Below are 23,674 nucleotides of genomic sequence, written 5' to 3'. Positions count from 1 at the left end.
CTCCTTCCACACTAAGCTGACTGAACACCAAAAAGGAGGAATTAACTATAAATTATTTCTGAAAGGCAACCACAAAGCGAGTCATTACCATAAAAGACAATTCCTTGGGATTTTATAATAAAACCCACCCTTGTAGAAAGCCAAGGGACCCTCTCCTCACCTAATGCAGGAACAGCCCACTCGGGAGATGGTTTCTGTGGGCTTGGCCACACACGCAACCAGCAGCTCAAAGAGGTCCTTTAGCATGGTGTTGATCATACTCTCATACCTGATGTCTGCAGGAAGAGGGGAAAAAGATTCTTAGCACTCTGGTGTAATGGGGAGAGTGAAATGACCATCTCTGGCAAAGGAGGAACGTCTGAGACATAGATATATGTTTGGGGAAAAGAAGAATAGTGCACACCTTCCCTTATACTCTGTCAAAACAAACAAAAGACAGAGAAGACATACATCTTGGAGCCCTTCTATCAAGTTTTGACACTTATCTCATTTATAGATACAGCAAAATGAAATGTGTTCACTTGTGTGTGCATCATTCAAAGGTTAGCATATAATGAATCTACTCAGACAAGACAGAATCTAGTAAAATATGACCTGAAAAATGAGTTGCTGGAAGAAAAATGCATTTAAAAAGGAAAATTCAAATGTACTTTCCTTGGTGATGAAAATGGAATTACATTTAAGCACCCTTAGAAACCAGAACAATTTGTTTCAGTCTCGAAATTTCTGACCCTGCTCAATCTGGCTTTCGTCCGCACGTCATTTGCAGTCTAAAGGAAACAGAGATCCTGAGCCTGTCCAATTGTCCACTCAAGGAATGTCCCTGCATGTTTTCCCTGGGGTCCTTGTGATGCTGCAGAAGAAGTTTTCAGTGGTAGCTCTTCCACACCCCTCACTGCAAAGTAACAGCCTGATCAAGAGCATCAGCCCCGAGACTCACTCACCTCCTACATGTGGATACCCCTCCCTCCCCCACTAGCATTTTTTATTTTGCAGGACAGTTTATCCTCACTGAATTTAGTACCGATGCAGTTTCCTATTCTGCGGTTAAACCCCTTGGGGCCAGCACTCTGCTTGGTCACCTTATGCTTCTCTGTGTTCCCACCTATGTGTAGAAGCTCTGTTTCCTCTTCCTCCCAAGCCTACCTAAGCAGCCGGTGAGCAAGAATCTCACTTTCCCAGAGGCCCCTGCTCAGGTCCCCAGGCTGCTGTCCTGGCCTGTCTTGTTTTTCTGTCTGTCACTTTTAACATATATGCTTTTCAAAGTGCCACAGGCTTTAAGAAACTTCCCTTCATCCCTGTCCTGATGAGTAACTTCTGGCTCTTTAGGAAAGAGCCGTTTCTAAATTCTATTTCTTTTATTTGCTTTCTTCAGACAAAGAAAAACAACAGGATATCCCACCTCTGCATACTATGAGGATTTTTAAACGCTGTGGACTTGAATACGCTGTTCTTCTGCATAGCTGCTCTAGACCTGCTATTAGGTATCGTATCTTCAACAAAGGCATGCGCACTGGGCTTTCCCTAAGCATTTTGGGATAGTGATGCTACCTGGAGGAGCAATGCCCACAAGGACTGGCTCTGTCTCTATAGTTACCCGAGTGCAGAAAACTTTGGATGTGCTCCACCACCAGCTCGCAGGACAAACCAATGGCGTGCTTGAAGTTAGCAGATGCCACATCCCAGTAGGAATGGTCCTTGTGGCTTCGGCGGAGCCAGAGAGACATCACAGGCAGGAGAAGGTGAACAACTGCATAGATTCCAAACCCTGGGCCTGAAAAGGGGAGGGGAGGGGAGGGGGAGGGTTAGAACTGTGATTTCAAGAGGGATGGGGGGTGTGTGTTGCCATGACTGGTATCAAAGATCTCTTCCCCCCCAAAAAAAAAACAAAACAAAACAAAAGTGTGGGAAGAATTGACAACTCATTGGGGGCAATAATGGACATTTTTCTTTCTCCTTTGCATAACTTCAGCTCTGCAGGTATCTGAATATAAATAAATAAAAATTCAAATATCTCAAAGATAAATGCCACTTGACCTATTAGTCATCAGATTTGAACTTATAAACACATATGTGCATATTTGGGGAAGAATGTAATATATATATATATATATATATATATATATATATATATATATATATATATATATATGTATATATACACACATATATATATGGAAAAACTCAAGGTATATATGTAGTTTTATTTGTAACAGTCTTCAGTCTCACTCTATTGCCCAGACAGGCTTTGAACCTGTGGACTTGTGTTTCCCTGGCAGAGCCACATGAATAGCTTTGCAATTTCAGGCATTTCCCACCACTCTAGCTTAGAGCTCTAAAGACTACTTTCTGATAACTATGAAGAACAGAGTTTACATTACCAAAGAATGTAAACAGTCCTATTTTCACCGATATACTGTTTTCATTATATATCGGTGTGATTTATTAATCAGTTTCAGTGCTGATGGGCATTGGAGATGTGAGCTGCCGTTTTATTCTGTAGGCAATTGTCCCGTCCTGCAAGACCCAGTTATTCGAAGGGCATGAGGGGGACCGTGCCTGTGTAGGAATGGTGAGAAAGAAAGAGCGAGACCAAGCACAACGTTGTCAAGGTCTCATTTAATGTTTCAAAGGCAGCGAGTTTTAAGTTGTAGAAAGAGGGAGTAGGGAGGGGGGTTGGGGAGGAGTGGAGCCTGGTAGGAGGCCAGGAACAATGTGTGGTTGTTCTTGGAAGGTCACTGGTGTTTCTGACTTATCTTGTCGTTCCAGACTTAGAGGGGGTTGTATATTGGCCTTGAGGGCTAGTCCCTGACAACCGGGCATCTACTGTAAGTGAAACTTGGCCTTGAATGTAATGAGCAGCTCAAAACAGATAAAAATCCAAAGAGATACCGTCCTGAAAACAGTTCTATGTCTAACAACCCCTCCTCCAATGAGAACAGACATAGACATTTACCAGGTGTTTTGGTAACATCTCTCAACAGTTCAAAGAGCAAATCCAAGGTGGGTGGCTGGTGTTGCCTTGGACAATTGGACACAGCTGCTGTTAGCTGCTCCAACAGGATGACCCAGACTTCTATCAGACCTGGAACACAAAAGCAGCCCTCTCAGAAATCCGGCTGCTCATCAGGAAGAATAATACTTGCAAGATCCAAGCAAACTCCATGTGTAAATGGCTAGGGGCCTTGGGACGTTAATTGTCCATCAGAGCATTAGCACTAGGTGGTCTGACGAAGTCAAAGGAAAACCCAAGACTCAAATTCTTCTCTAATCCCGCCTTTAAAAAAATAGCAATACTGTATGTAAAGTTCTACGCTGAAATGAACGCCAGACTTCTTGGGAACTAATCATACAATAGTACAAGTATAAAACGGTCCATTTAGCTTTATTTCTGTCTATCTTCTTGTTTTTCTTTTGAGACAGGGCCTCATGCAGCCTGTGCTAGCCTCGAATGTGTTATTTAGCCAGCGATGACCTGGAACTTCTGATTGAGAGCTTCCACGTCACATACATGTCCCTAATACACACATACATAAAGTTTTAAGAACTGATGTATTCTCAGATATTATCATGGATTTTCTAATATACATAATTTCCAGCCCAGTAAAACGTGCAAATATAAATATAAATCACAAGCACACTTAGAATACTGTTGGGAGCCGAAGTCCACACAATGCCACACAGTGATCTCCTCCCCCCATTCCCCCTCACGTGAGAGCACGGACTCTTCCCAGGCCCCTGACATTTTCTTAAGATTAGCTATTCTCCAGAGCTCCACAAATGATTGTGTCCTGGTGCTCCAAGAACAAACTTAACCCTAACCATGGAATGTCCTAGCAAACAATCAAAGAGATAGCTTTGTCTGTGTGCACCACGCCTTCGTTCCACCTTCCTCCTTTGTGCTAGCTTAAAACAAGGACTCTGTGAAAAATTAAACAGATCGTGACAAGTCTCTGCTTGGTCTCACTCTTCTTTCTCACCCATTTCTTCCCAGGGTTGGTCCCCCTCAACCCCACGAATAACTGGGTCCCGCGAGACGGGATAGAATACACAAAGCTAGACAAAGTAGCTCAAAAGGTAGAGGCCATTACCGATTTATAACCAGTCATCTCAAGTTCTGGGATGGCGGGCACTTGTTACACACCATAGTATCTATGTAGTGCTGGAGATCAGACCCAAGGTATCATGCATTTATTCAGTTAGCACTCTCCCGAATAAATACATCCCCAGCCTTCCTGCTTATCATTTTAAAATGACAAAATTAGGTATGTCCACTATTTTTTTTTGCAACTTTCCTGGCACTGATTACAGGCATCCTGCACTGTAGCCACTAGTACCATGTTGAAAATTGTTGTCATCTCACACCGACACTTGGAAACTAGCCTTATCCCCTAATCTCTGCCACGTTGCTTTGTTTACTGTGGTAGGATTAAGGTGACCTGTCTCTACATTTGCCAAATTGGTATGTTTGCCCCTTCCAACTCAAAGCACTGGGGGAAGTGTGTCCTGTCTTTCTATATGCAACAAGCCATAAAGATGCTTTGATAAGGGATACTGTTACATATAAGGAGGAGGGCCAGCCTTGGTCAGTAGAGTCTGGTAATTAGGGCTGCAACAAGCATGAAGAATACATATGTTGAACAATCCTCGGCCTCCACTAGCTTCTATACCCTGTGTATGACATAACTCTTTGAAAGAATTTGGACTCATGACCTTGGCTTGCACTAATATGAAGAGAGAAGAAAAACCACATGTGTCCAATTAGCTATACATTTGGTAATAATTGGAGGAAGGAGATGCCATTGTGTCTAGCTCTATGTATTCTATAGGTATGTTTCTGTTTTTATGTATTTTATCTACGTTTGTAAATGTTGGCATTTTCCATTGGATGGGGAAAGTAATATGTGCCTTGAAAACCCATGGTGACTTCTGAGAATATATCATTCTGAGATGTGATTAGGTATACATATGTGTAGAGATGCATGTAGCCATGCGTGCACATGTGGAGGCTAGAAGTTATCAGTCTTTCTCTATCAACCTCCATCTTATGGGAAAATGTCTTCCCTGGAGCCTGGAGCTCACCATTTAGGCTGGATTGGTTGGCTAGTGAGCGCCTGGGATTCCCGTCTCTGTATTCCTAGCTTCTGCTGTGGTTGTGCACCACAGCACTACATACTGCTAGGCACGTATACTTCCCCTTCTCTCTCCCCCTTCAGTACAAGTCAAAATCCACAAAATTATTATAGACAACAATATTCGCTCCTGCTCACAATTACATTGGTTAAAGTTTTCAATGTTAAATCAAAATTACTCTTCTTCATAATTTGTTACGTTAGATTATTTGTTCCTCCCTGTAATGTTTTATCTGATTTAAGGGAGGTTTTACCATTTAAAATGATCTATCAAATACTGTAAACGTCTAACCACCCCTATAACTGAAAGACAAAAATAAAAACATCCTCCAAGAGTGTTTGAAACAGCCTGTGCTTGGAAAGTAAGCCCATATCCGAGTGTGCTTTATATTTCTAGAGGTGAACTGGACAAGGTCTTCTAAGATGTTAGAGCACAGATATGAACTGGAATCAATTCACCAGAAAATCACTTAAACAACTAGATCATAGTCTGGTATTGCATGGAACCATGAAACAAATTCTTTATTTCAGTATTCTTTTCCTGAGCCTGTTAGTCTCACTTATCACAGATATAGTCTCTCTTCACCAATGGCTTAATTTCCCCTGTCTCTAGTCAAATAGTCTTAGGGGAAGTAATTTCATTTCCTTGAAACCAGTGAAGGCTACTGCTAGCCCTGTTCTGTCTGGCTGTGCAAATTACGAGACATCAAAACCTATTTAGTGGAATCCGTATACCGTGGTGGCTTTGTGGTGGCTTTATACATAGGTATCCATGTAAGAAGAATGAGTTAATTTTAGGGAGACCTTGGAAACTCTGGTTAAACGTATCCTGGTGTAACATTATCAAAACACATAGAAGTGGATAACTGGTCTTGTAATCTGTAAACTAACTTAATTCATGTCCCAAGAGTCTGGGATTAAGAACATAAAAACAACCCTGGTCAAACCAAGTAACTTACCAGTGTCATCATCAAAATCGGACAGGACTGATTCAATTCCATCTTCACTGCTTGCCGACTGTTCCTGGAGCCTTCGTGGCAAACTGGCAAGTCGCCCACTGAGGAATATTGGCTTTAAGGGCATTTTGTAGATCTTGGCCAATAACTAAGTAAGGAAACCACACCAAACAATACACTTATATACAGGGAAATTCTCAGTGTTAGGAAATAGATTATAAATCACGGTTAAAGAGGACTCAAAACTACAAGGGCTCCTAAAATGTTACTGTGATTTGCATTTGAAAAGTAGCTGACAAGGACATTTGTATCAGGGAGCAAATGCAATAACGCTCACCTGCAACAAGGCAGTAGCTATTTTTTTTTTGTCATCTTGAGTTTTATACACTTTGCACTGTGAATATGTTAAATATTTGTGTCTGTTGGGGACCCCTGAGAAGAGCGGGGCCCACAGAAAATAGGCAGCAGATTCTGGCTACTCGTTCTCATGATGCGCCTCCAAGGAAACAGAAAGGCAGAGTCACCCGGGAGGTGGGAAAACTTGAGGTCAAGGTAAAGGAGATAAAGGTATCTCTCCTAGGGATCAGCTAAAGACATTTGCTGGTGTTTTATGAATACCCTCTGAGGCATGTTTGGGGCTTGGAGCTGTGTGGGGGCCTCCCCAGTACCTGAGAACAACGTCTGAGGTAATCCAAGGCAGGCAGGCACAGGTCTGTAGATGTGGCTCCAACTCCAGGAACACAGTCTCCGATCTCCTTACAGTCTGCCTCCCCTAGGGCAGTGTGGGGACAGGGACAAAATTACCCCCGGAACCAATTATACCAGAAGACCCTCTCTCTCACATCTTACCCAAATAAGTTACAACAACTCGTACAACCCTGGTAAAATGCCTCTCTGTGAACTTTCTCCCTACGAGGAATACTTGGTCTGCTCTGGTCCCATACTTCCGGTGGTTGAGGTACCTAGCCTCCCTCTTGGAACTTCTTCTCCTGCCGGCACTAGGCACTAAGAGATGCTAATGAATGAAGAGCCCAGGAGGAACAAATGTATGGGGGTTGTAGACATGGGTCTATTTCATTAGACTTAAATTAGTTCATTTTCATATAGGTGTAGAGATTTACTATAGATTTTTTTCCAAAGGTAAATAAGCGAGAATCATAATTTTTATTCCCAATGCTGTGAATCTGTTTCTATGCTTCTAATAAGATCATTCCATATCGCCGTAATTATGGCTAATTGTCTGCAATCGTAGCAGCAAACACCCTCCCATATGAGTAAACAGACATAGTTACTAGGCATGAGTTAGAATTCAGAAGCACCGAAGCATTGCCTCCACAAACAAGAAATAGACAAATTCTCATTTTAGAGTTGGCAAACTTTCGGTAAAGGGCCAGGGAGCAAGGACTTCAGGCTCTGCAAGTCATCCTGCCTGCGTTGTGACTTTGCTTCTGTGGCTGCAGCGCAAAGTCAAGTAAAATTGTCTTACAGAAAATCTGTTAGAAAGTTAGATTTCAACTGTAGGTCTGCTAGCTTTTGGTTTCTACTCATATACCTTACAGCTAAAAACAGAGGCCAGGGTCGATTTATGCTGAACAAGGCCGGCAGAAATTAACAATAGTATCATTTCCTAACTTCTTGATTATAGTGTATGTTACTTTTTAATGCTGTGTCTATATAAATAGGCTTTATGCAACAATTACCCAGAAGGCATGGCTGTGTGGAGGGCTCTGTCTTTCCTACTGACCCCAAGACTTACGCCTTGACCCTATACTTCATAAATCACAGATTAAAAAAAGAATCTCTCCTTTCAAAATACCTTCCATGTGCACATTAATAATTTGGTATCTCCTTTTCCAGTCCCTAACTTTCCTCTAAGATAAGATCTCAGATTTCCAACACGCTGTAAGGCACCTCTACCCGCATACTTCACAGACACCTGATGTGTCTAACTGTCCAAGGAAAATGTGTTTCCTTCTCTTCTTTGCTATGGTCTAAGTACTTGTACCTGTATGACATGAAAACAGTAGTGGAAAAATTCAGAAATAAGAAATTCCCAAGTTTTAAACTACATGCCATTGTCAGCCACCCAGGGGAATGTTCCTCTTACCATCTGGGATATGGCAAATCCTGTTGTGTTCTGCATCCAGGCTGGGTATGATATCTACCTGCTGTCACTTCGTGGGGTCCCCAGACTGCCTGGTGTAATGTCACTATATTGCCACCACTGGTTTCTTTTTAAATTTCTACTATTTATGTATTTACTTTTATTTCTATGTGTGTCTGTGCACCTCTTACATGCGTGGTGCTTGAGGAAGCCAGAAGAGGGAATTCTATCCCTTGGGACTGGAGTTACAGATGGCTGTGAGCTGCCATGCAGGTGCTGGGAATTGATCCCAGGTCCTGCAGAAGAGCAACCAGTGCCTTTAATTACTGAGCTCTCTCTTCAGGCTTCATCATTTGTCTGTGTCCGTCTAATACAATATCCAATTTTACAGATTAGTTGCTGGTGTGTATGTGTATGCAAGAAAAAATAGAGAATACACAGGTTTAGTACTATTAGTAGTATTAAGAATCCACGGGTGGTCTGAGAAAGTATCCTTGTAGGTAAAAAATGGCCAATGAATGTTGTAACAGAGCAGGGTAAGGATTGTGTACATGTGACACTTTCATTTTGCTCTCACCCTTACAGCAAGAACAAGGGTGACAAAGTCTAACAACTTCTTTGTGTCCCGTTTTCTTTCACGGAAGAATGATCAATGTATCGATTATCTAATGAGAAGGTGAAGGAACATCATCAACCTTCTATTTTATTTCCAAGGTTCTCTGACTGCACATCTAGGAGTTCTCTGTGTGAGCCTCTCAGATGTGCAATTGCCTTCTAAATGTGTGATTACCTCCCTGTTCCTTCTCTCAATCTCACCCAGAGGAATCTGTGCTCTGGAAAACTAAGATTCAGTAGCTTATGTGGCATATAAGACTTCACACTTTCTAAAATACACCAGGAGTTCAGGAAGGAGGATGCGCCATCCAAAACTCACATTACAACCAAGAAATTCTGAATTTTACTTCCCACCTGCTAAATGTAACACTGAAGGGAGTGGCTTTCTACACAAGGTCAAATATTAAAATATTCTAAGATTGAAAAGGAAGTTAGCATAAAATAATAATTTGAAGATGTTTTATATCACAAGATATTTTATAGATACAGTGAAAAAAAAGTCAACAAACCTAAGTACAGTAAGTCCCTGACCCCATGAGTTTATATCTTAGGATGTTTGCTTGTTTCTAGGGTCCTGTCTCCAGCGACATCCCTACAGAACAGTTGTAGGAAGGGCATGACTGTGAGCCACTGAAGGAAGGTCGCACTTACCCAGTCCCTTGACAAACTTCATAAGGCACATGATGTAACTGGTGGCCGCGTTAGCGAAGACCTGGATGTTGTCAGTATTGAGAAAAGCTTCAAACACATCGAACACAGGAGCCTGGCCTTTTCCTGAGGGAGGAAGATGATTGGATCTCAACAAAGGGAGGGTTTTAACTCTTCAGAGGGTCGATGCTCCCAGTACCTCCCCAAGAGTCTTAAAAAAGATTCATTAGAAAAGATGTCTGGGGGCTGGAGAGATGGCTCAGTGGTTAAGAGCACTGACTGCTTTCCCAGAGGTCCTGAGTTCAATTCCCAGCAACTACATGGTGGCTCACAACCATCTGTGATGAGATCTTCTCTCCCCTTCCCACACGTAGGCACACTCATACAGATAGAGCACTTGTGTGCATAAAATAAATAAACATTTATAAAAGAAACATTTTTTGGATCTTTTGGCTGAATAGATAGCACGTCTCGCTGCTTCACCTACATGGGAACGGTAGGAAGGCTAGGACGAAAGCTGGGTGGATAATGGGGGTAGAGCGACAGGAACATAAGCCTAGAGTAGGTCGACAGTACAGTAAAAATGGGATGACAAAGAACAGTATCTGTAGTCAAGGGAAGGACCGTTTAGATAAGTCTCTGCTGAAATACACTTATGAGTTTCTGTGCAGAAGTCACAGGAATGAGTCTTCTTGTCTTAGGAAATCCTGCTCGCAAGGTTGCCAATCAAGAGGCTCTAGACTGGCATCTAGAAACTTCATTCTCAGAATATTGCTGGGCAAGTTACCTCATAAGGAGGGTCGCTGCTCTAGACTGTGCAAACAACTTGGTTTATCCTGAACACTCAGGATGTATCAGGATGCCAGGTACGATGTATCTACGTGACCAGTTTTCAACTGAGTCTTGGACTGGCTTCATGTCTGGACACTTCCTCTGTGTGACAGTCCATGGGAAGGAAAGACTGTAAGGAAGCCTGCAGCATTCTAACAGATTTTGTCATCTTACCTTAAAACCAGGCTGTGTCCATGTGCTACCACAAGGAACCTTAGTCATAAGCCATGGAATAAACTTAAGCCATGTAATAATTCCTATCAGAGCTGCCCGCTCTGGTTTCTGAATGTCAGGACGGTCTTAGGGATCACTGAAGCAATACCCTTGGACACCGGCGTGCCAATATCCCTACTTCGGATTCCCCGTATTACACTTCCTAGTTTTCTTACTTAAAAATAGGCTCCGGCTTATGTACCTTCTAAATGCCGGGGACCAGGTGTGTCTCCAAATTTCGAGGTTTTCAGAGTTTGAAATATTTGTGTAGACCTTGCTGAGCATCTGAAATCCGAGCACCATGGAATAACAACATAAATTTTTTTTGGAGCAGTTCGTATTTTCGGATGATCAGCATTTCCTCTGTGGTTTCGGAAAGAAATGCTACAGACCAATACAGAGTGACCAATACCATCTCAGCAAGAGCGGGGCCTCGTGAGCTCAGGGCTGTGTGTCAGCTGGCAGCAAGCCCAGATCCTAGCCATACGCTATTTCCTGCTGGCCAGACGGCTGAGACTTGGCATAAGGAATGAAGGTGCAAGAATCACCCGACCGTTCTTACCCATAGAGTAGTCCCCAACCAGGTACTCCTTCACCTCCGGTTTGTTCCCACTGTGCACTGTCTCCAGAGCACTGAACAGGGGTCTCCATCCTGACTGGATCTGTGCAGAGCACATCTCAACCAGCTCACCGATGGAGGTCACCACCTGCACAGGAGGAGGAGGAAGTGACTAATCAGCACGAGGGGGAGCTAATGGGAACGGTCACGTACTCCTCTTCCTCGTTTCTGAGAAAATTTTAGTGAAAGAGAAAAACTTTTACATTTTCACAGGACTAGCTTTCTGCATTGTAGCTTCAGGTCCTTGCTAGTTCATGCTCTGCAAATAATTTTACAACCTCGAGCTTACCTTCTCTTTCCTTTTTAAAAATATTTTATGTGTGCAAGTGTTTTACCTGTATGCATGTATGTATGTATGCATGTATGCATGTATGTACGTATGCATGTATGTATGTGTGTATGCATGTATGTGTGTATGCATGTATGTGTGTATGCATGTATGTGTGTATGCATGTATGTATGCATGTATGCATGTATGTATGTATGTATGCATGTATGCATGCATGTATGTATGCATGCATGCATGCATGTATGTATGCATGTATGTATGCATGTATGTGTGCATGTATATGTGCATGTATGTATGTATGTATGTATGTATGCATGCATGTATGCATGTATGCATGTATGCATGTATGCATGTATGTATGCATGTATGTGTGTATGCATGTATGCATGTATGTATGTATGCATGTATGTATATATGCATGTATGTATGCATGTATGTATGTATGCATGTATGTATGTATGCATGTATGCATGTATGTGCATATGTATGTATATGCATGCATGCCTGGCATCCACAGAGGTGTTAACAGAGATGTTGTCTACCATGAACTAGAGTTATAGATGCCATCATGTGGGTGCTGGGAATCAAACCTGGGTCCTCTGGAAGAGCAGCCAGTGCTCTTAACCACTGAGTGAGCCATTTCTCCAACCCTACCTTTATCTTTTTATTGTTATATTTGATTTTATCTTTCAGGGAATAGCAGTGTTTAATTTCGGTAAGGTCAGATTCATCCATTTTTCTCTTTAAGGGTCATGTTGCTGGTATTCCTTCCAAGAAACCTTTGCCCATGTTTATAGTTCTTGTTCATGTAAAGTGTGTGTGTGTGTGTGTGTGTGTGTGTGTGTGTGTGTGTGTGTGTGTAGTGGGAAATGAAGCTTTGAGATCATTTTTCTTACAAATGTCTAAATAGAACTGACTGAAAAAGTCTTTTTCCTCCATTGAACAGCAATCGAGTCTTTATCACAAGTCAGCTGACCAAACACATAAGGATTTCTTTGGAGTTCTTCCCTTCCAATATCAACATTTGCAATTGTAATGTCCCCACTGTACTGTTTTAGCTACACAACACATATTCAGTATGTCCTGTTTTCCCTCAATGCATTTTAAAACATCCTTGTCATTTCTTAAGTGACTTAAGGGTTACCCTGGATTCGGATGTCTGATTTATAAATATTTGAACATTTCCCAAGCTGATTTATTTATTATGAACTCAGTTCCATTATGGATAGAATATTCTTGTATGTTTTAAGTTTGGTTAGACTTACTGAGACTTGTTTTATAGGTTTACATATGAACTATTATAAAATGTGGTCCACATGCTCTTGAAAAAGAAATATACATTCTGTCCCTCAGACTGGTTCACAGTGTTGCTTGTTATCAATACCCTGAGTTGATATCTATTTATTCTATCAATTGCTTTGAGGGAAGTGTTACGATATTGCATTACAGTTCTTTTAAATCACAGGAAAATGTACATAGTGTAAACATCACATTACCCGCTGTATCTAACTCCTACAGTTTACTCCATTCCCACCACGATCCATTCCACGGTAGTTTCACCTTCCTAAATTGAAATTCTGCGCTCACTATGCAACAACTTTCCACTCTTTTCAGCCAGATCAATCCAGACAGATAACGTAATCTATGTTTCAGATTCAACCATCACCGGGTGATCCTGACCCGATTGTTTAATCCTCTCTTTGTCACCATCTTAGGAAGACAGTTTGCAAAAATGAAGAGCAGTGTCTGCCTCAGCTCTCAGCAAACGCCTGCTCTGGGGAGAGGAGGCAGAAGCCCAGGCGGCACTGACCTGGTCTTGAACATCCTCATCACAGAGCTCTAGCTGCATGATGCGCTCAAAGGGCCGGAAGAGGGCTTCGTTAAAGTGAAAGTGGGGCGGCTCACTCCAGTCAGTGAGAACCTCGGTCAGGATATCATGGATGAAGGAAACAGCCTTCTGAGACACATGGCGTTCTTTATGGCAGGCAGCCTACACAAGATAAGAGAGGGCAGGATGCCAAGAGGAAGTCAGGCAAGGAGAACAGGGCTTCTGGAGGCTACCTCATTATGTGAAGGCAGGACAAGCCATTCTGTTCACATACAAACTCCAGAGGGATTTTAGTGTACACATGATATATACACTGAATCGCCCTCGGAAATGTAACTATTGGTCAGATACCACTTCAATGTTACCCTGAGGTTTCTGCAAGAGTGAGGTTTCTATTTTAATTTTTATGCAGCGTGGAAATTTTCAGCAGTAGAGAGTATGTTCACAATAACCTGGTCTGGGAACCGCTCATGGTTCATCCTTAGTCATCCATCTAACATGTTAAGATCATTTGTCCCGTAGTGAGATGGAGCACTTGTAATGAGAACTGTTTCCCATAGTCTGGACCTAATGTTCTGTATTGATTCTGTTCCACACTGGCTCTCAGCTTTGACATGGAACTTGCTTTGGCTAGTGGCACAGCAGACATCATTCCACATGTAAAACGCCGTGTTATATAGTTTGTGCTCTCACTCTTTGACAGAATTCCAAGAAGACCACGTGAATGAACGGGCAAACCTATGTTAGAGAGACAGCTATGCCCGCCCTTCCCAGTTAAAGCTACCAAGATCCAGTTTGTGCCAGTCTTTGTATCAGTGCAATACAACATACAAGGAAAACCATGTGGGCTCAGCCAGGCTGGCTTCTTACTTGGGGTTTCTCTTCCTATGCTAAGACATCATGACCAAAAACCACTTGGAAAAGAAAAGGAATTACCTCACTTTATATTTCCACGTAACAGTCAGTCACTAAGGGAAGTCAGGGAAGAAAGAACCGGAAGCAGGAACTGATGTGGAAGCCATGGAAGAGTGCTGCTTACTGTCTTGCTCTTTATGGTTTGCTTTTAGTCTTTTTAAGATTTATTTTATTTATGAGTACACAGTTGCTGTCCTCATACACCAGAAGGGGGCATCAGATCCCATTGTGGACGGTTGTGAGCCACCAAGTGGTTTCTGGGATTTGAACTCAGGACCTCTGGAAGAGCAGTCAGTGCTCTAACCACTGAGCCATCTCTCTAGCCCTCCGGCTGTTTTATTACATGCCCAGGACCACCAGGGCAAGGTGGCACCACCCACAGTGATTTGGGCTCTCCCATATCAACTGCTAATCAAGAAAATGCTCCACAGGCTTGCCCAAAGGCCAACATGATGAGGGGGCATTTTCTTAATTGAGATTCTTTCTTCCGAAATATTTCCTTATATACCTTTAGTAGGTAAGCACGTTTATGAATAGTTATTGTAAACGTGACAATGTTTTCTGTTATGTGGCTAGAGAAGGTGTTTGAATGAGAAGCGATGCCCGTAGCTTTGATCCCCAGCTGGTACACTGTTTGGGGAGGCAGCACAGCCTTGCTGGAAGGTGTGACCCCAGGGGGCGGGCTTTGAGATTTTATAGCCTCTCCTTACCTCCAATTGGCTTGTTCTGCTTTCTTTAACCCTGAAGACACTGCCCTCTCAGCTTCCAGCCCCAGCTATGCTTCCCTGCCAGTGGGCTTACCTGGAGCTTCAGCCCAAACAAACCGTCCTCTATTAAGTTGCCTGAGATATAGTGTTTTATCACAGTGCCAGCAAAGTGCCTAATAGAGGCAGCCATCGTGAGCGGAGAGGGTTAGACACAGGACCACCCCAAAACCAATCCTCTAAACTGCTTTTCCTTCAGATAGCAGAGGGGCGTTAGGATTCATTTATTTTATGGAGAAATCCAGGGTATATGGCTCCCCTTATAAAGTAACATGTCCTTAGTAATCGAGTTATCAGAGAGGAGACACAAGAACCAAAGGTGTCGCCTCAAAGTAAAGAATTGGTTCAGGACTCTTTCTTGTAGCTCCAGACTTGAGCTGAGAGCAGCAAGTAAGAAAATAAAGAAAGCCAGCTTTTCAGGGAAACTGAGCTGTGTGCTGGGAAAGGAACAGGGCCACGGTGACACGTAGTAGCCCCGCCTTTCCAAGCGAGTCTTCAGATGCTTTGATAGACATACAATGAGAATAATGCCGGTGACTAGGTTACAGACAGATCTTGTCACACTCTAGATACTCCCTCAGACTTACATCTACAGGCTCTTCCCGACTTCCAACCTCACCTCCACCAGGTGCGGGGCTACGAGGCTCCAGCAGCGCATGACGTGGAGCAGGGGCCGGGTCTTGCTCCTCACAATCCTCAGCATGGCAGCCCCCAGGCGGAACAGGTGCAGGCCGCTCTTTTGATCCTGGGTAGACTTAACTTCGCCTGCAAGAAGGTGAGGTGAGAGGGCCCAAACTTAGGTGGAGCTCAGTGGGATCCAGCTCGAAGAGAAGCTAAAAATCAATAGTGTTCTTGGATAGCGGGACAGTTTGAGATGATCAAGGAAGGGGACAGAGAACCTTCTATTCAAAACCAGCAAGGTGGTTCGCTCAGCAGGGCCCAAACCTCTCCTTGAGTCAATACTATGTCCACAGGGACGAAGATGGAGCAGTGGTTTACACTGCAAGGCTGGGGAGTCAGACCTGGTTCTTAGCTGTACTGGAATAGGCCAAGGATTTCCCTCTAATCCCCAACAATCTCGTGTATAAAACAAGGGGTACATATATCTGCCCCTTGGATTCCCATTATCATTAACTGAATGTGATGACCCGTATGCAGTGCTCAGCACGGGCCCAGTACACACAGATGAGTGCTTTAAACTGTAATAATTAAGATTTTTGCTGTCATATTTCGAACATGGTATTGGCATCAAGGATTGGGGCTACGTCCTCCTTACTTACCAGCAGTTTCTTCGGGGACAATTACCTGGCATTGTGAGAGAGTAATCAACCGTGTCTGTCACAGAATGGAAAAGCTGGGCCTGGGAAGCCTTTTTGAGTTGGTAGAGGAACCCTCCCAAGGCCGTTAAGTTCAACTTATCTGTAGCATCATCAAAGAGCCTGGATGCAAATAAACATGTTATGTGGGAACAGCTCATCAGGGCCTATGGCAGAATACATATGGCGATCTGGTGGATGTAAGTAACAAAAATGCTGTGACGTCCCTGCAGAGAAATGGGTGGTATTGTCATAACTGTTATTATCGTGAACAAGTCTGCACTAACCGTGAGGCTTTGATGCACAGTATACTTGGAGAAAAAAAAAAGGCCTTTGCAGCTTCAGAGCCTCTAGCAGTAGGCACTCCACTAGAGTTTGGCAAGAATGTGAAGATGACGAGTTATGACATTAGCGTCCTAAGGCCACAGTGACCAGGTATCTACGGTCTACCTGCCCAACCTTCATTGATGTCAGTGGGATGGGATGTCATGTGCTGCTCAAGGGACATTGTCCTGAACAAACACTGAATCCTGAGCCTTTCTGAGGAACTAAACTAAGACATTCCAAATTTTAAGACGGAAATAGTTTAAAATACGAGGTGTGAAAAGATATTACACATTTCATAAATCCCATGTCGAGAATACCTTAGCACACAATTTTAAGGTGGAAAGGCTTAAAACAAATTAGATATCTGTACTGACCTACATTTCCTCCTCTAAGAAATAAAGTTAATACTACTCATGGTTGAGGTGCCTGCAGTGCTGTCTGCTCTGGGAGAAATTTCTGGGAAGGTGCTTGATATCATAACCACAAACCAATGTCAATTTATATTATATTGTCATCTTATTATTATAAGATGGGGCCTTTCATCGGAGCCTTTGAGAGATGAGGATGCATTCTGAGCATGAGACCCGAATCTCAGCAGATGATCTCAGGCAGAGGAAGCTGAGGGGCGCAGGAACTTAGTCTACTTGTAGACCCATCCTTTTGAGTAAACTGACCACTTATAGATAGAAAGTGAGAAAAAGACCAAAACACACACACACACATACACACATACACACACACACACATACATGTACACACACTGATGAGAAGGGATCATCCAAAATAAAGATTATCAGCAGACCATGCTTTGTATATTAAAAAAAATCAACAATGGAGTTATATTAGCCATATTCTAACTTTTAAATACCTTGTTAAAATTATTTTTGTAGCCAGTATCGATAGGTGTTTAATTATAATAAATTTCCCCCTTTGTTCACCCAAGAAATTCTATTAATATAGTAGCAAAATCTTTTGTGTCTACTTCAAAGATAATTACATTTGCAACTGAGGCCTTTCTCAGTGCTGGCAGGAGACATCTGGTGAAAAACAGCACATACACAGCACGTTCCCAAAAGACATCTGTGCACACACATACACAAAACCTCACACACAAGCACATATACATGGCATACATAGTACGAATACACATACACATGCACACACATACATGTGCACACACATGTACAATGTACACATGCACCATACATCAGTACTCAAGCAAGCACATACTAACACACCTCTCTCTCACACACACACCAGCACATACACAGCATGGCACTCACACAGCACACATATACAGCACACACCAAATACATACATGCAACTACTCGCCATGAACATACACATAGTTTGGTAAACCTACTAAGTGCCTCAGGACTTTTGAGACTACATTTATTACACCGTGTGCACAAGTCTCATATAATTTCAACAATCACTTTGTTCTCTACCAAGTCAGACTATACTGAGCTTTTCTTTTGAGTGTTTTCAATTATTAACTAAATGCACATATTTAATAGAAATGACAAGAAAAATAGACACGGTACCTACTTGATTTTGTAGGTCAATATCACTGTGCCCTACTATGAGAGAGACGTGGTAGCAAGTGTTGATTTTGGATTAAAGTAGTGAGCACACTCTTATAATTTGGAAAAGCATTTACAGTCAAATGATGTGGTTTGTGAGATTTCCCACGTCTCCAAGACTGGCCTGGAATATCTGCTTTAGCTTCCTGAATGGTGGATTTTCAGATGTACACCCCGTATCTGCTATGCATAGGAACATCTTGTTATGAAGGTACACAGACAACTTGGCCTACGATGAGGTATATAGTAACACCATTCCCATTTTATAATAATGAGTGGACATAAATAATGTATGATTTTCCAATTCAAACTGTAACGTTTAAGAGAATTAGAATTTAATGTCCAGTAAAGAACATGAAACAAACGAAAAAAGACAAATAGTTAAAAATTTACAAATTATTAAAAACTACACATTTTCTTGCTATTTTCCACTTTGCTCCTGGGTTGTAATCATCTCTTTTACTTGTATTCTAGTAAAGAGATGCAGAAGTGCTATACTCTTGGCACCCATGGCCACTTCCTGGATTCTAAAACACGTTAATAGCCACTTTATTGGATAAGTAGAAGCAAGTGGCTATTCTGCCAGTTAGAACGTGCGGATTGTGTGAGTCAGTTGGGAAATGAGAGTCTAGGTTTAACTGTTTCTATAGAATTAATAGGCTAGGTCATGTCAAAGTCAGAACAGGAAGTCAGGCTTTCTGAGCCCAGCCAGTGAATGTTCGGTGGTAGCCACTTCCTGTCTGTCCTTTTTGTAGGAAGCCTGGACATACTATACTTTGAAGGGGAAAATAAGGTGATGTAGTGTGACTGGCAATCACAAGTACCCCCAGAATCAAGACATGTTGTCAAACATTTGAGGCAGTAGCTGATTTCCCTTCTTTACCCTAATGTGGCCCTTAGACATCAGCGAGTACCATATTTCTGGGTGGGAACGTTTTTTTACTTCATGAGTATAAGTGTGCATGTGGGGGGACATATATACATATGTGTATGCATAAACCTAAAGTTGACAATGGGTGTCTTCCCTGATCCTTTTTTTAGTCTTGAACTTTCTCATTCCTCTTACTTATTGCAGCAGGTTCTCTTACTGAATCCAGGATTTGACAAGTTTTGCTATAACCTAGGCAACTGGTTTGACCCAGGGAACCTATCCTCAACCCCCAAATGCTATGACTCCAGGGAGCTACCAGGCCTCCCTGGCTTTTTATGAGTCCTGGGAACTGGAACTCTCGATTCTTATCCTTGTGAAATAAACACTTTGTCCACTGAGCTATCTCCACAACCCAAGGTATGGGCTTATATAGCAGGAGTCACTAAAATTTAATGTATTACTTAATTCAACCTTATAACTACCCTCTGAAAATTACTTTTAGGGCTGGAGAGATGGCTCAGCAGTTTTGAGCACTGACTGCTCTTCCAGAGGTCCTGTGTTCAATTCCCAGCACTCACACAGTAGCTCACAACCATCTGTAATGAGATCTAATGCCCTCTTCTGGTATGTCTGAAGACAGCAACACTGTACTCATACATAAAATAAATCTTTTAAAAAAAAGGAAAATTACTTTTAAAAAGGAATCTTATTTTACCAGTGAGGAAGTCAGACATAATAGTAAAACCACAGACTAAATTTCAGGTGGTTCACTTCAGATCTGAGCTCAGGCGTTAGAAGGTGGTTCATTCAAACAATGGTGTGCGGGTGGAGGGAAGACAATGCTTTCAAAGATGGAAAGAGGGTTGGGAAACAGCTTAGTGGTATCAGTTGAAAGTTGCCTTGCAAGCCCAAGAAACTGGATTCAACCCCCAGACCCTACATAAAAACCTACAGTGTAATTAATGGCTCACACTTGTAATTAATCCCAGTGTAGAGAAGCAAATACGGGTCTATGTCTGGAATTTGCTGGTCAGCTAGCCTCGCTTACTTCATAAGCTCTAGAGACCATGAGAGACACTCTCAAAAAGTAAAGAAACAAAAAGTAGATAGTGCCTGAAGAGCAGGCTGTCCTACTGATACATATACACATATTCACACACACACACACACACACACACACACACATATACATATACACATATTCACATACATACACATATATACACATATACACATATATATACATTCACACACATATATACATATATATACATATTCACACACATACACATATATACACATATTCAAACACATATACATATACACACATATACACATATTCACACACATACACATATATATACATATACACATATTCACACACACATATATATACACATATACACATATTCACACACACACATATATACATATATGCACATATACACATATTCACACATACACATATATACACATATACACATATTCACACACATACACATTCATATATATGCACATTCATACACACACACACAGAGGAAAGCATTTTTAGCATTTTAGTAACTGGTTAATGCATCTTTATCCCCAGGCTGATTTTGAGACCAGACAAACTAATATAGGCATAGCCAACAGGCAATCCCTGCTTAAGCATCCTCAGGGTGAGCTGGCTTTGCATACCTGTCGGCCTGGGTAGAAAGGCTGAGCACCACCTTGGCAGCAATGTTCCCACTCAGACTACCTCCCCGGAAGTCTGAGGTCCGGCCACGGCTGCATTCCCGAACAAGCTCCTGGATGGAGTGTGGCTGGACCACAGGGGCTGTGTTCAGGGGAGGCCCCTGCTCCAGGCTCTGCTCCTGGGATGAGCTCTTAAACTCAAGTTCCCCAAGGAGGCCCAAGCTCCCAGACGGCTTCTGTGGCTGATGGATGGTCAGAGGGGGCTGGGAGAGACCGTCGCTGAAGTGTGTGTGCTCCAGTGTGCCCACATACTCACATACCCTAGAAAGAGTCAAACAGGACGTGAACACCGTAGCCCGGCACTGTTGACTATCCCTCCCACAGTGAGGGAAAGGGAGATCCAGCTACCCCTGGAGTTTACCTCATCCTTTCTCCTTCCCTTGTGTTTTATTTTGCACTGCCGTGTGCTCACTATGGAGGTTAGTACTTAGAGACAGAAGCTTTGGGTTGGGACGGTCTTGGCATGGGTAAGGAATTCCTTAGATTCTCTCACTCACCCCTGCTGAGGAAAACATCTGCAGTGGAGCTCCATTTACCACTTCCGTGTTGCCTAGTTTACAGCTTTACTAGACAGCTTATTTGGAAAAATGTCCCTGAAAAATCCCTTCCCCTCTGTACTGTGCTCGGATTTGCTGAGAAGTACTTCCTTAGGGAAGGATCCAAACCGGAACAAGCCCACAGCAGACAGGCTCTGCTGACACAGTAGAGCTCTACCCAGCTACGATGGGTCTGATGCTGATAGCTCCATATACCTGTGCCCAAGTAGGGAATGGGGTTAAGGGGCATCCTCTGGGATGGCAGAAACAGAACAGACACGTGCAACTGCCAACTTCCAAAGGGTCTGCTCCTAATTGAAGATTAAGATGCTTTCTGAGACACCTTTTATCTTAGATCACTATTCTGGTGTTCAATAATTAGGGAGTTTGTTGAATCCCCACATACTGCTTGGGTACCACCTGAGTCATCAGCTTCTCTAGCTCACCCCCCTTGGCTCCAGGCTGCTTCCTCCTAGTCCTTTCTCACACTCTTTTCAAGTTGGTGTGTGTGTGTGTGTGTGTGTGTGTGTGGAGGGGAGGTGCTGATACTAAGGTCTGGTTCCCTAATTGGTTCTTGATTTTTGTCAATAAAGAAGGCTGGGCGCCATTTTCTGGACAAAAGGTACAGGTGGGACTTTCAGGTACCAGGAGGAAAAGGCAGACACAGGGAAAGAGAGGGGCTTCTCTGCCATGCTTTGGGACTAGAAGAAAGCAGCAGTCATGTAGGGCATCGGGCATGCCTTTCCAGGCAGGAGGTTCTGTGACCAGCAGTTGTGCTAGCCAGCAAGTTCTAAAGTAATAAAGCTGTCTGAGTGTTTTTTTTTAATCTACGGAGCAAAGGCGGGTAGAAAAGAGAAGCCAGGTTGGGGGATGATTGCGATCCATCTGGAGCTAAGGCGGGAGGGGCAGGTAGCTCGATCGCAGCTCCCGGGCTAAGGCGGTAGTGTGTTGTAAAAACTACACGCAACAGGTTAGCTTTCCAACCCTTAGGCACTCAGCACGCTCTTCTCTTAGGAACTCAGTTAGCACTTGGAGCTGTATTTGTTCTAGTGAGGTCGAACTGAACTCAGATCTCGGGTTACCATCTAACTGTTCCCTTTCCGTGGCTGATCGGCTTGTTTCCTTTCTTCTGCGTTCATGCCAATGCTGGAGGAGACATGGTTCTTGACTTGGACTTAAGAGTTGGACTATGGAGTTGTCATTTTGTTTTTATTTTACCCTTGCCACACGAGTCACAGTTTTAGTGGTGCCTTGCACAGATGTCCTACTGTGTTCTTGATGTCCTACTGTGTTCTTAAGCTAGGTGTCTTTAATGAGGCACTGCATATAATGATGTGTGCTATCCATGGTCCGTTTTTTTAAAAACAGAAAGGACATTAATAATCATGCAACCATTGGATTACTGCCTCCTGAGCTTATTTACGACTTGTGTTATTGTAAACTGCATGGCTGTGTTCTATCCGTCACTCAAGAAAGCAGCCTTTTCTCAGTCTAATTTGTCTGTGTCCCATAGCAATGTCAACAGATGAATCACAGTTCTGCCATTCTGTTCTCTGAAGCATACATCCAGCATACACCCATCTCTTCTCATCCTTTCTGTGTCTCACGAAGAATGTATCTAAATGGTGAATGCTCTGCTGAGATGCTGGCAGACTACACCCTCTCTACCACCCCAGGCTTTCCAAGGCAGGGTCTGTGCTGTCAGGGGTGGGGATCCCATCATGCACCTGAACACGTGTGGCCAGCAGTCCGGGTTGTGGCTTCCCATCTCCAGGCCTACGCTGAGGATGGCATCCATGCACAAGACGTGGGCTGTGTGCAGCCACACCCCCTGCACCTTCCCCATCTGCTCCAGTTTCTGCTCCACTTTTAGTTTCACTGTGCCAGAAAGACATTTATTAAAATAGCAGTCTGAGCGAGGGAGACAGAAAGGGAGAGAGACAAGATGGAAATGAGAGAGTGTGTTCTCATGCAAGAGCAAGAGGGGAATGATAAACGTCACTGGCTGCAAGCACTGCTTCAGCAGGTCTCCATTGCCCACATGCAAAGTCATGGTCAGACAAGTCCCCATTCACTGGTGACCCCTGCTCTGTGGCTCTAAGGTCAGATGGACCCTGAGCTAGAATCAGTTGCTTCCAGTTCACCCATGGGTCTAGGGGAGACATAACACCACTGTGGGTAGGCCTCGTGAGCTAACTCCAGCCAAACCATCTGTTTCTAGATTCTTCATCTTTGCTGGTGCACCCAAATGTATAAACATCGAGAAATTCTTGGCGGTATGCAACTTAAGTCTCTGTGAGATTGTTTAGTGTTATTTATGCCTTTCTGATGTGGTCATCTAAGAAACCATGTGTGCGTGTCTGAAGCACAAGGAAGACTGTAGATTTCTTTAT

The 23,674-nt window shown here is 43.0% G+C and overlaps 1 protein-coding gene and 1 long non-coding RNA gene across 2 annotated transcripts in view; one reads left to right on the top strand and one right to left on the bottom strand.

Moving 5' to 3' along the window:
• Positions 1-23,674, bottom strand: part of ARFGEF3 (ARFGEF family member 3) — a gene marked incomplete at both ends in the record, with an annotated part of 132,042 nt that overhangs the window by 9,996 nt on the left and 98,372 nt on the right. The window contains 12 exons of the mRNA XM_080941712.1: positions 161-275; positions 1,598-1,774; positions 2,957-3,085; positions 6,092-6,236; positions 6,757-6,860; positions 9,459-9,581; positions 11,062-11,206; positions 13,218-13,397; positions 15,534-15,679; positions 16,220-16,353; positions 20,689-21,006; positions 23,009-23,159. Coding sequence (XP_080797838.1) covers positions 161-275; positions 1,598-1,774; positions 2,957-3,085; positions 6,092-6,236; positions 6,757-6,860; positions 9,459-9,581; positions 11,062-11,206; positions 13,218-13,397; positions 15,534-15,679; positions 16,220-16,353; positions 20,689-21,006; positions 23,009-23,159 — 1,867 coding nt within the window. The remainder of the gene's footprint in view (positions 1-160; positions 276-1,597; positions 1,775-2,956; positions 3,086-6,091; positions 6,237-6,756; positions 6,861-9,458; positions 9,582-11,061; positions 11,207-13,217; positions 13,398-15,533; positions 15,680-16,219; positions 16,354-20,688; positions 21,007-23,008; positions 23,160-23,674) is intronic.
• Positions 1,375-3,901, top strand: LOC308439755. Its single transcript, XR_013975629.1, has 3 exons — positions 1,375-1,484; positions 1,594-1,742; positions 2,985-3,901. It is a non-coding gene; the product is annotated as an uncharacterized lncRNA (long non-coding RNA).

Source organism: Micromys minutus, assembly GCF_963924665.1.
Source record: "Micromys minutus genome assembly, chromosome: 30".
Lineage (NCBI taxonomy): Eukaryota > Metazoa > Chordata > Mammalia > Rodentia > Muridae > Micromys > Micromys minutus.
The sequence above is the reverse complement of the archived record's forward strand: the minus strand, read 5'-3'. Positions and strand labels throughout refer to the sequence as shown.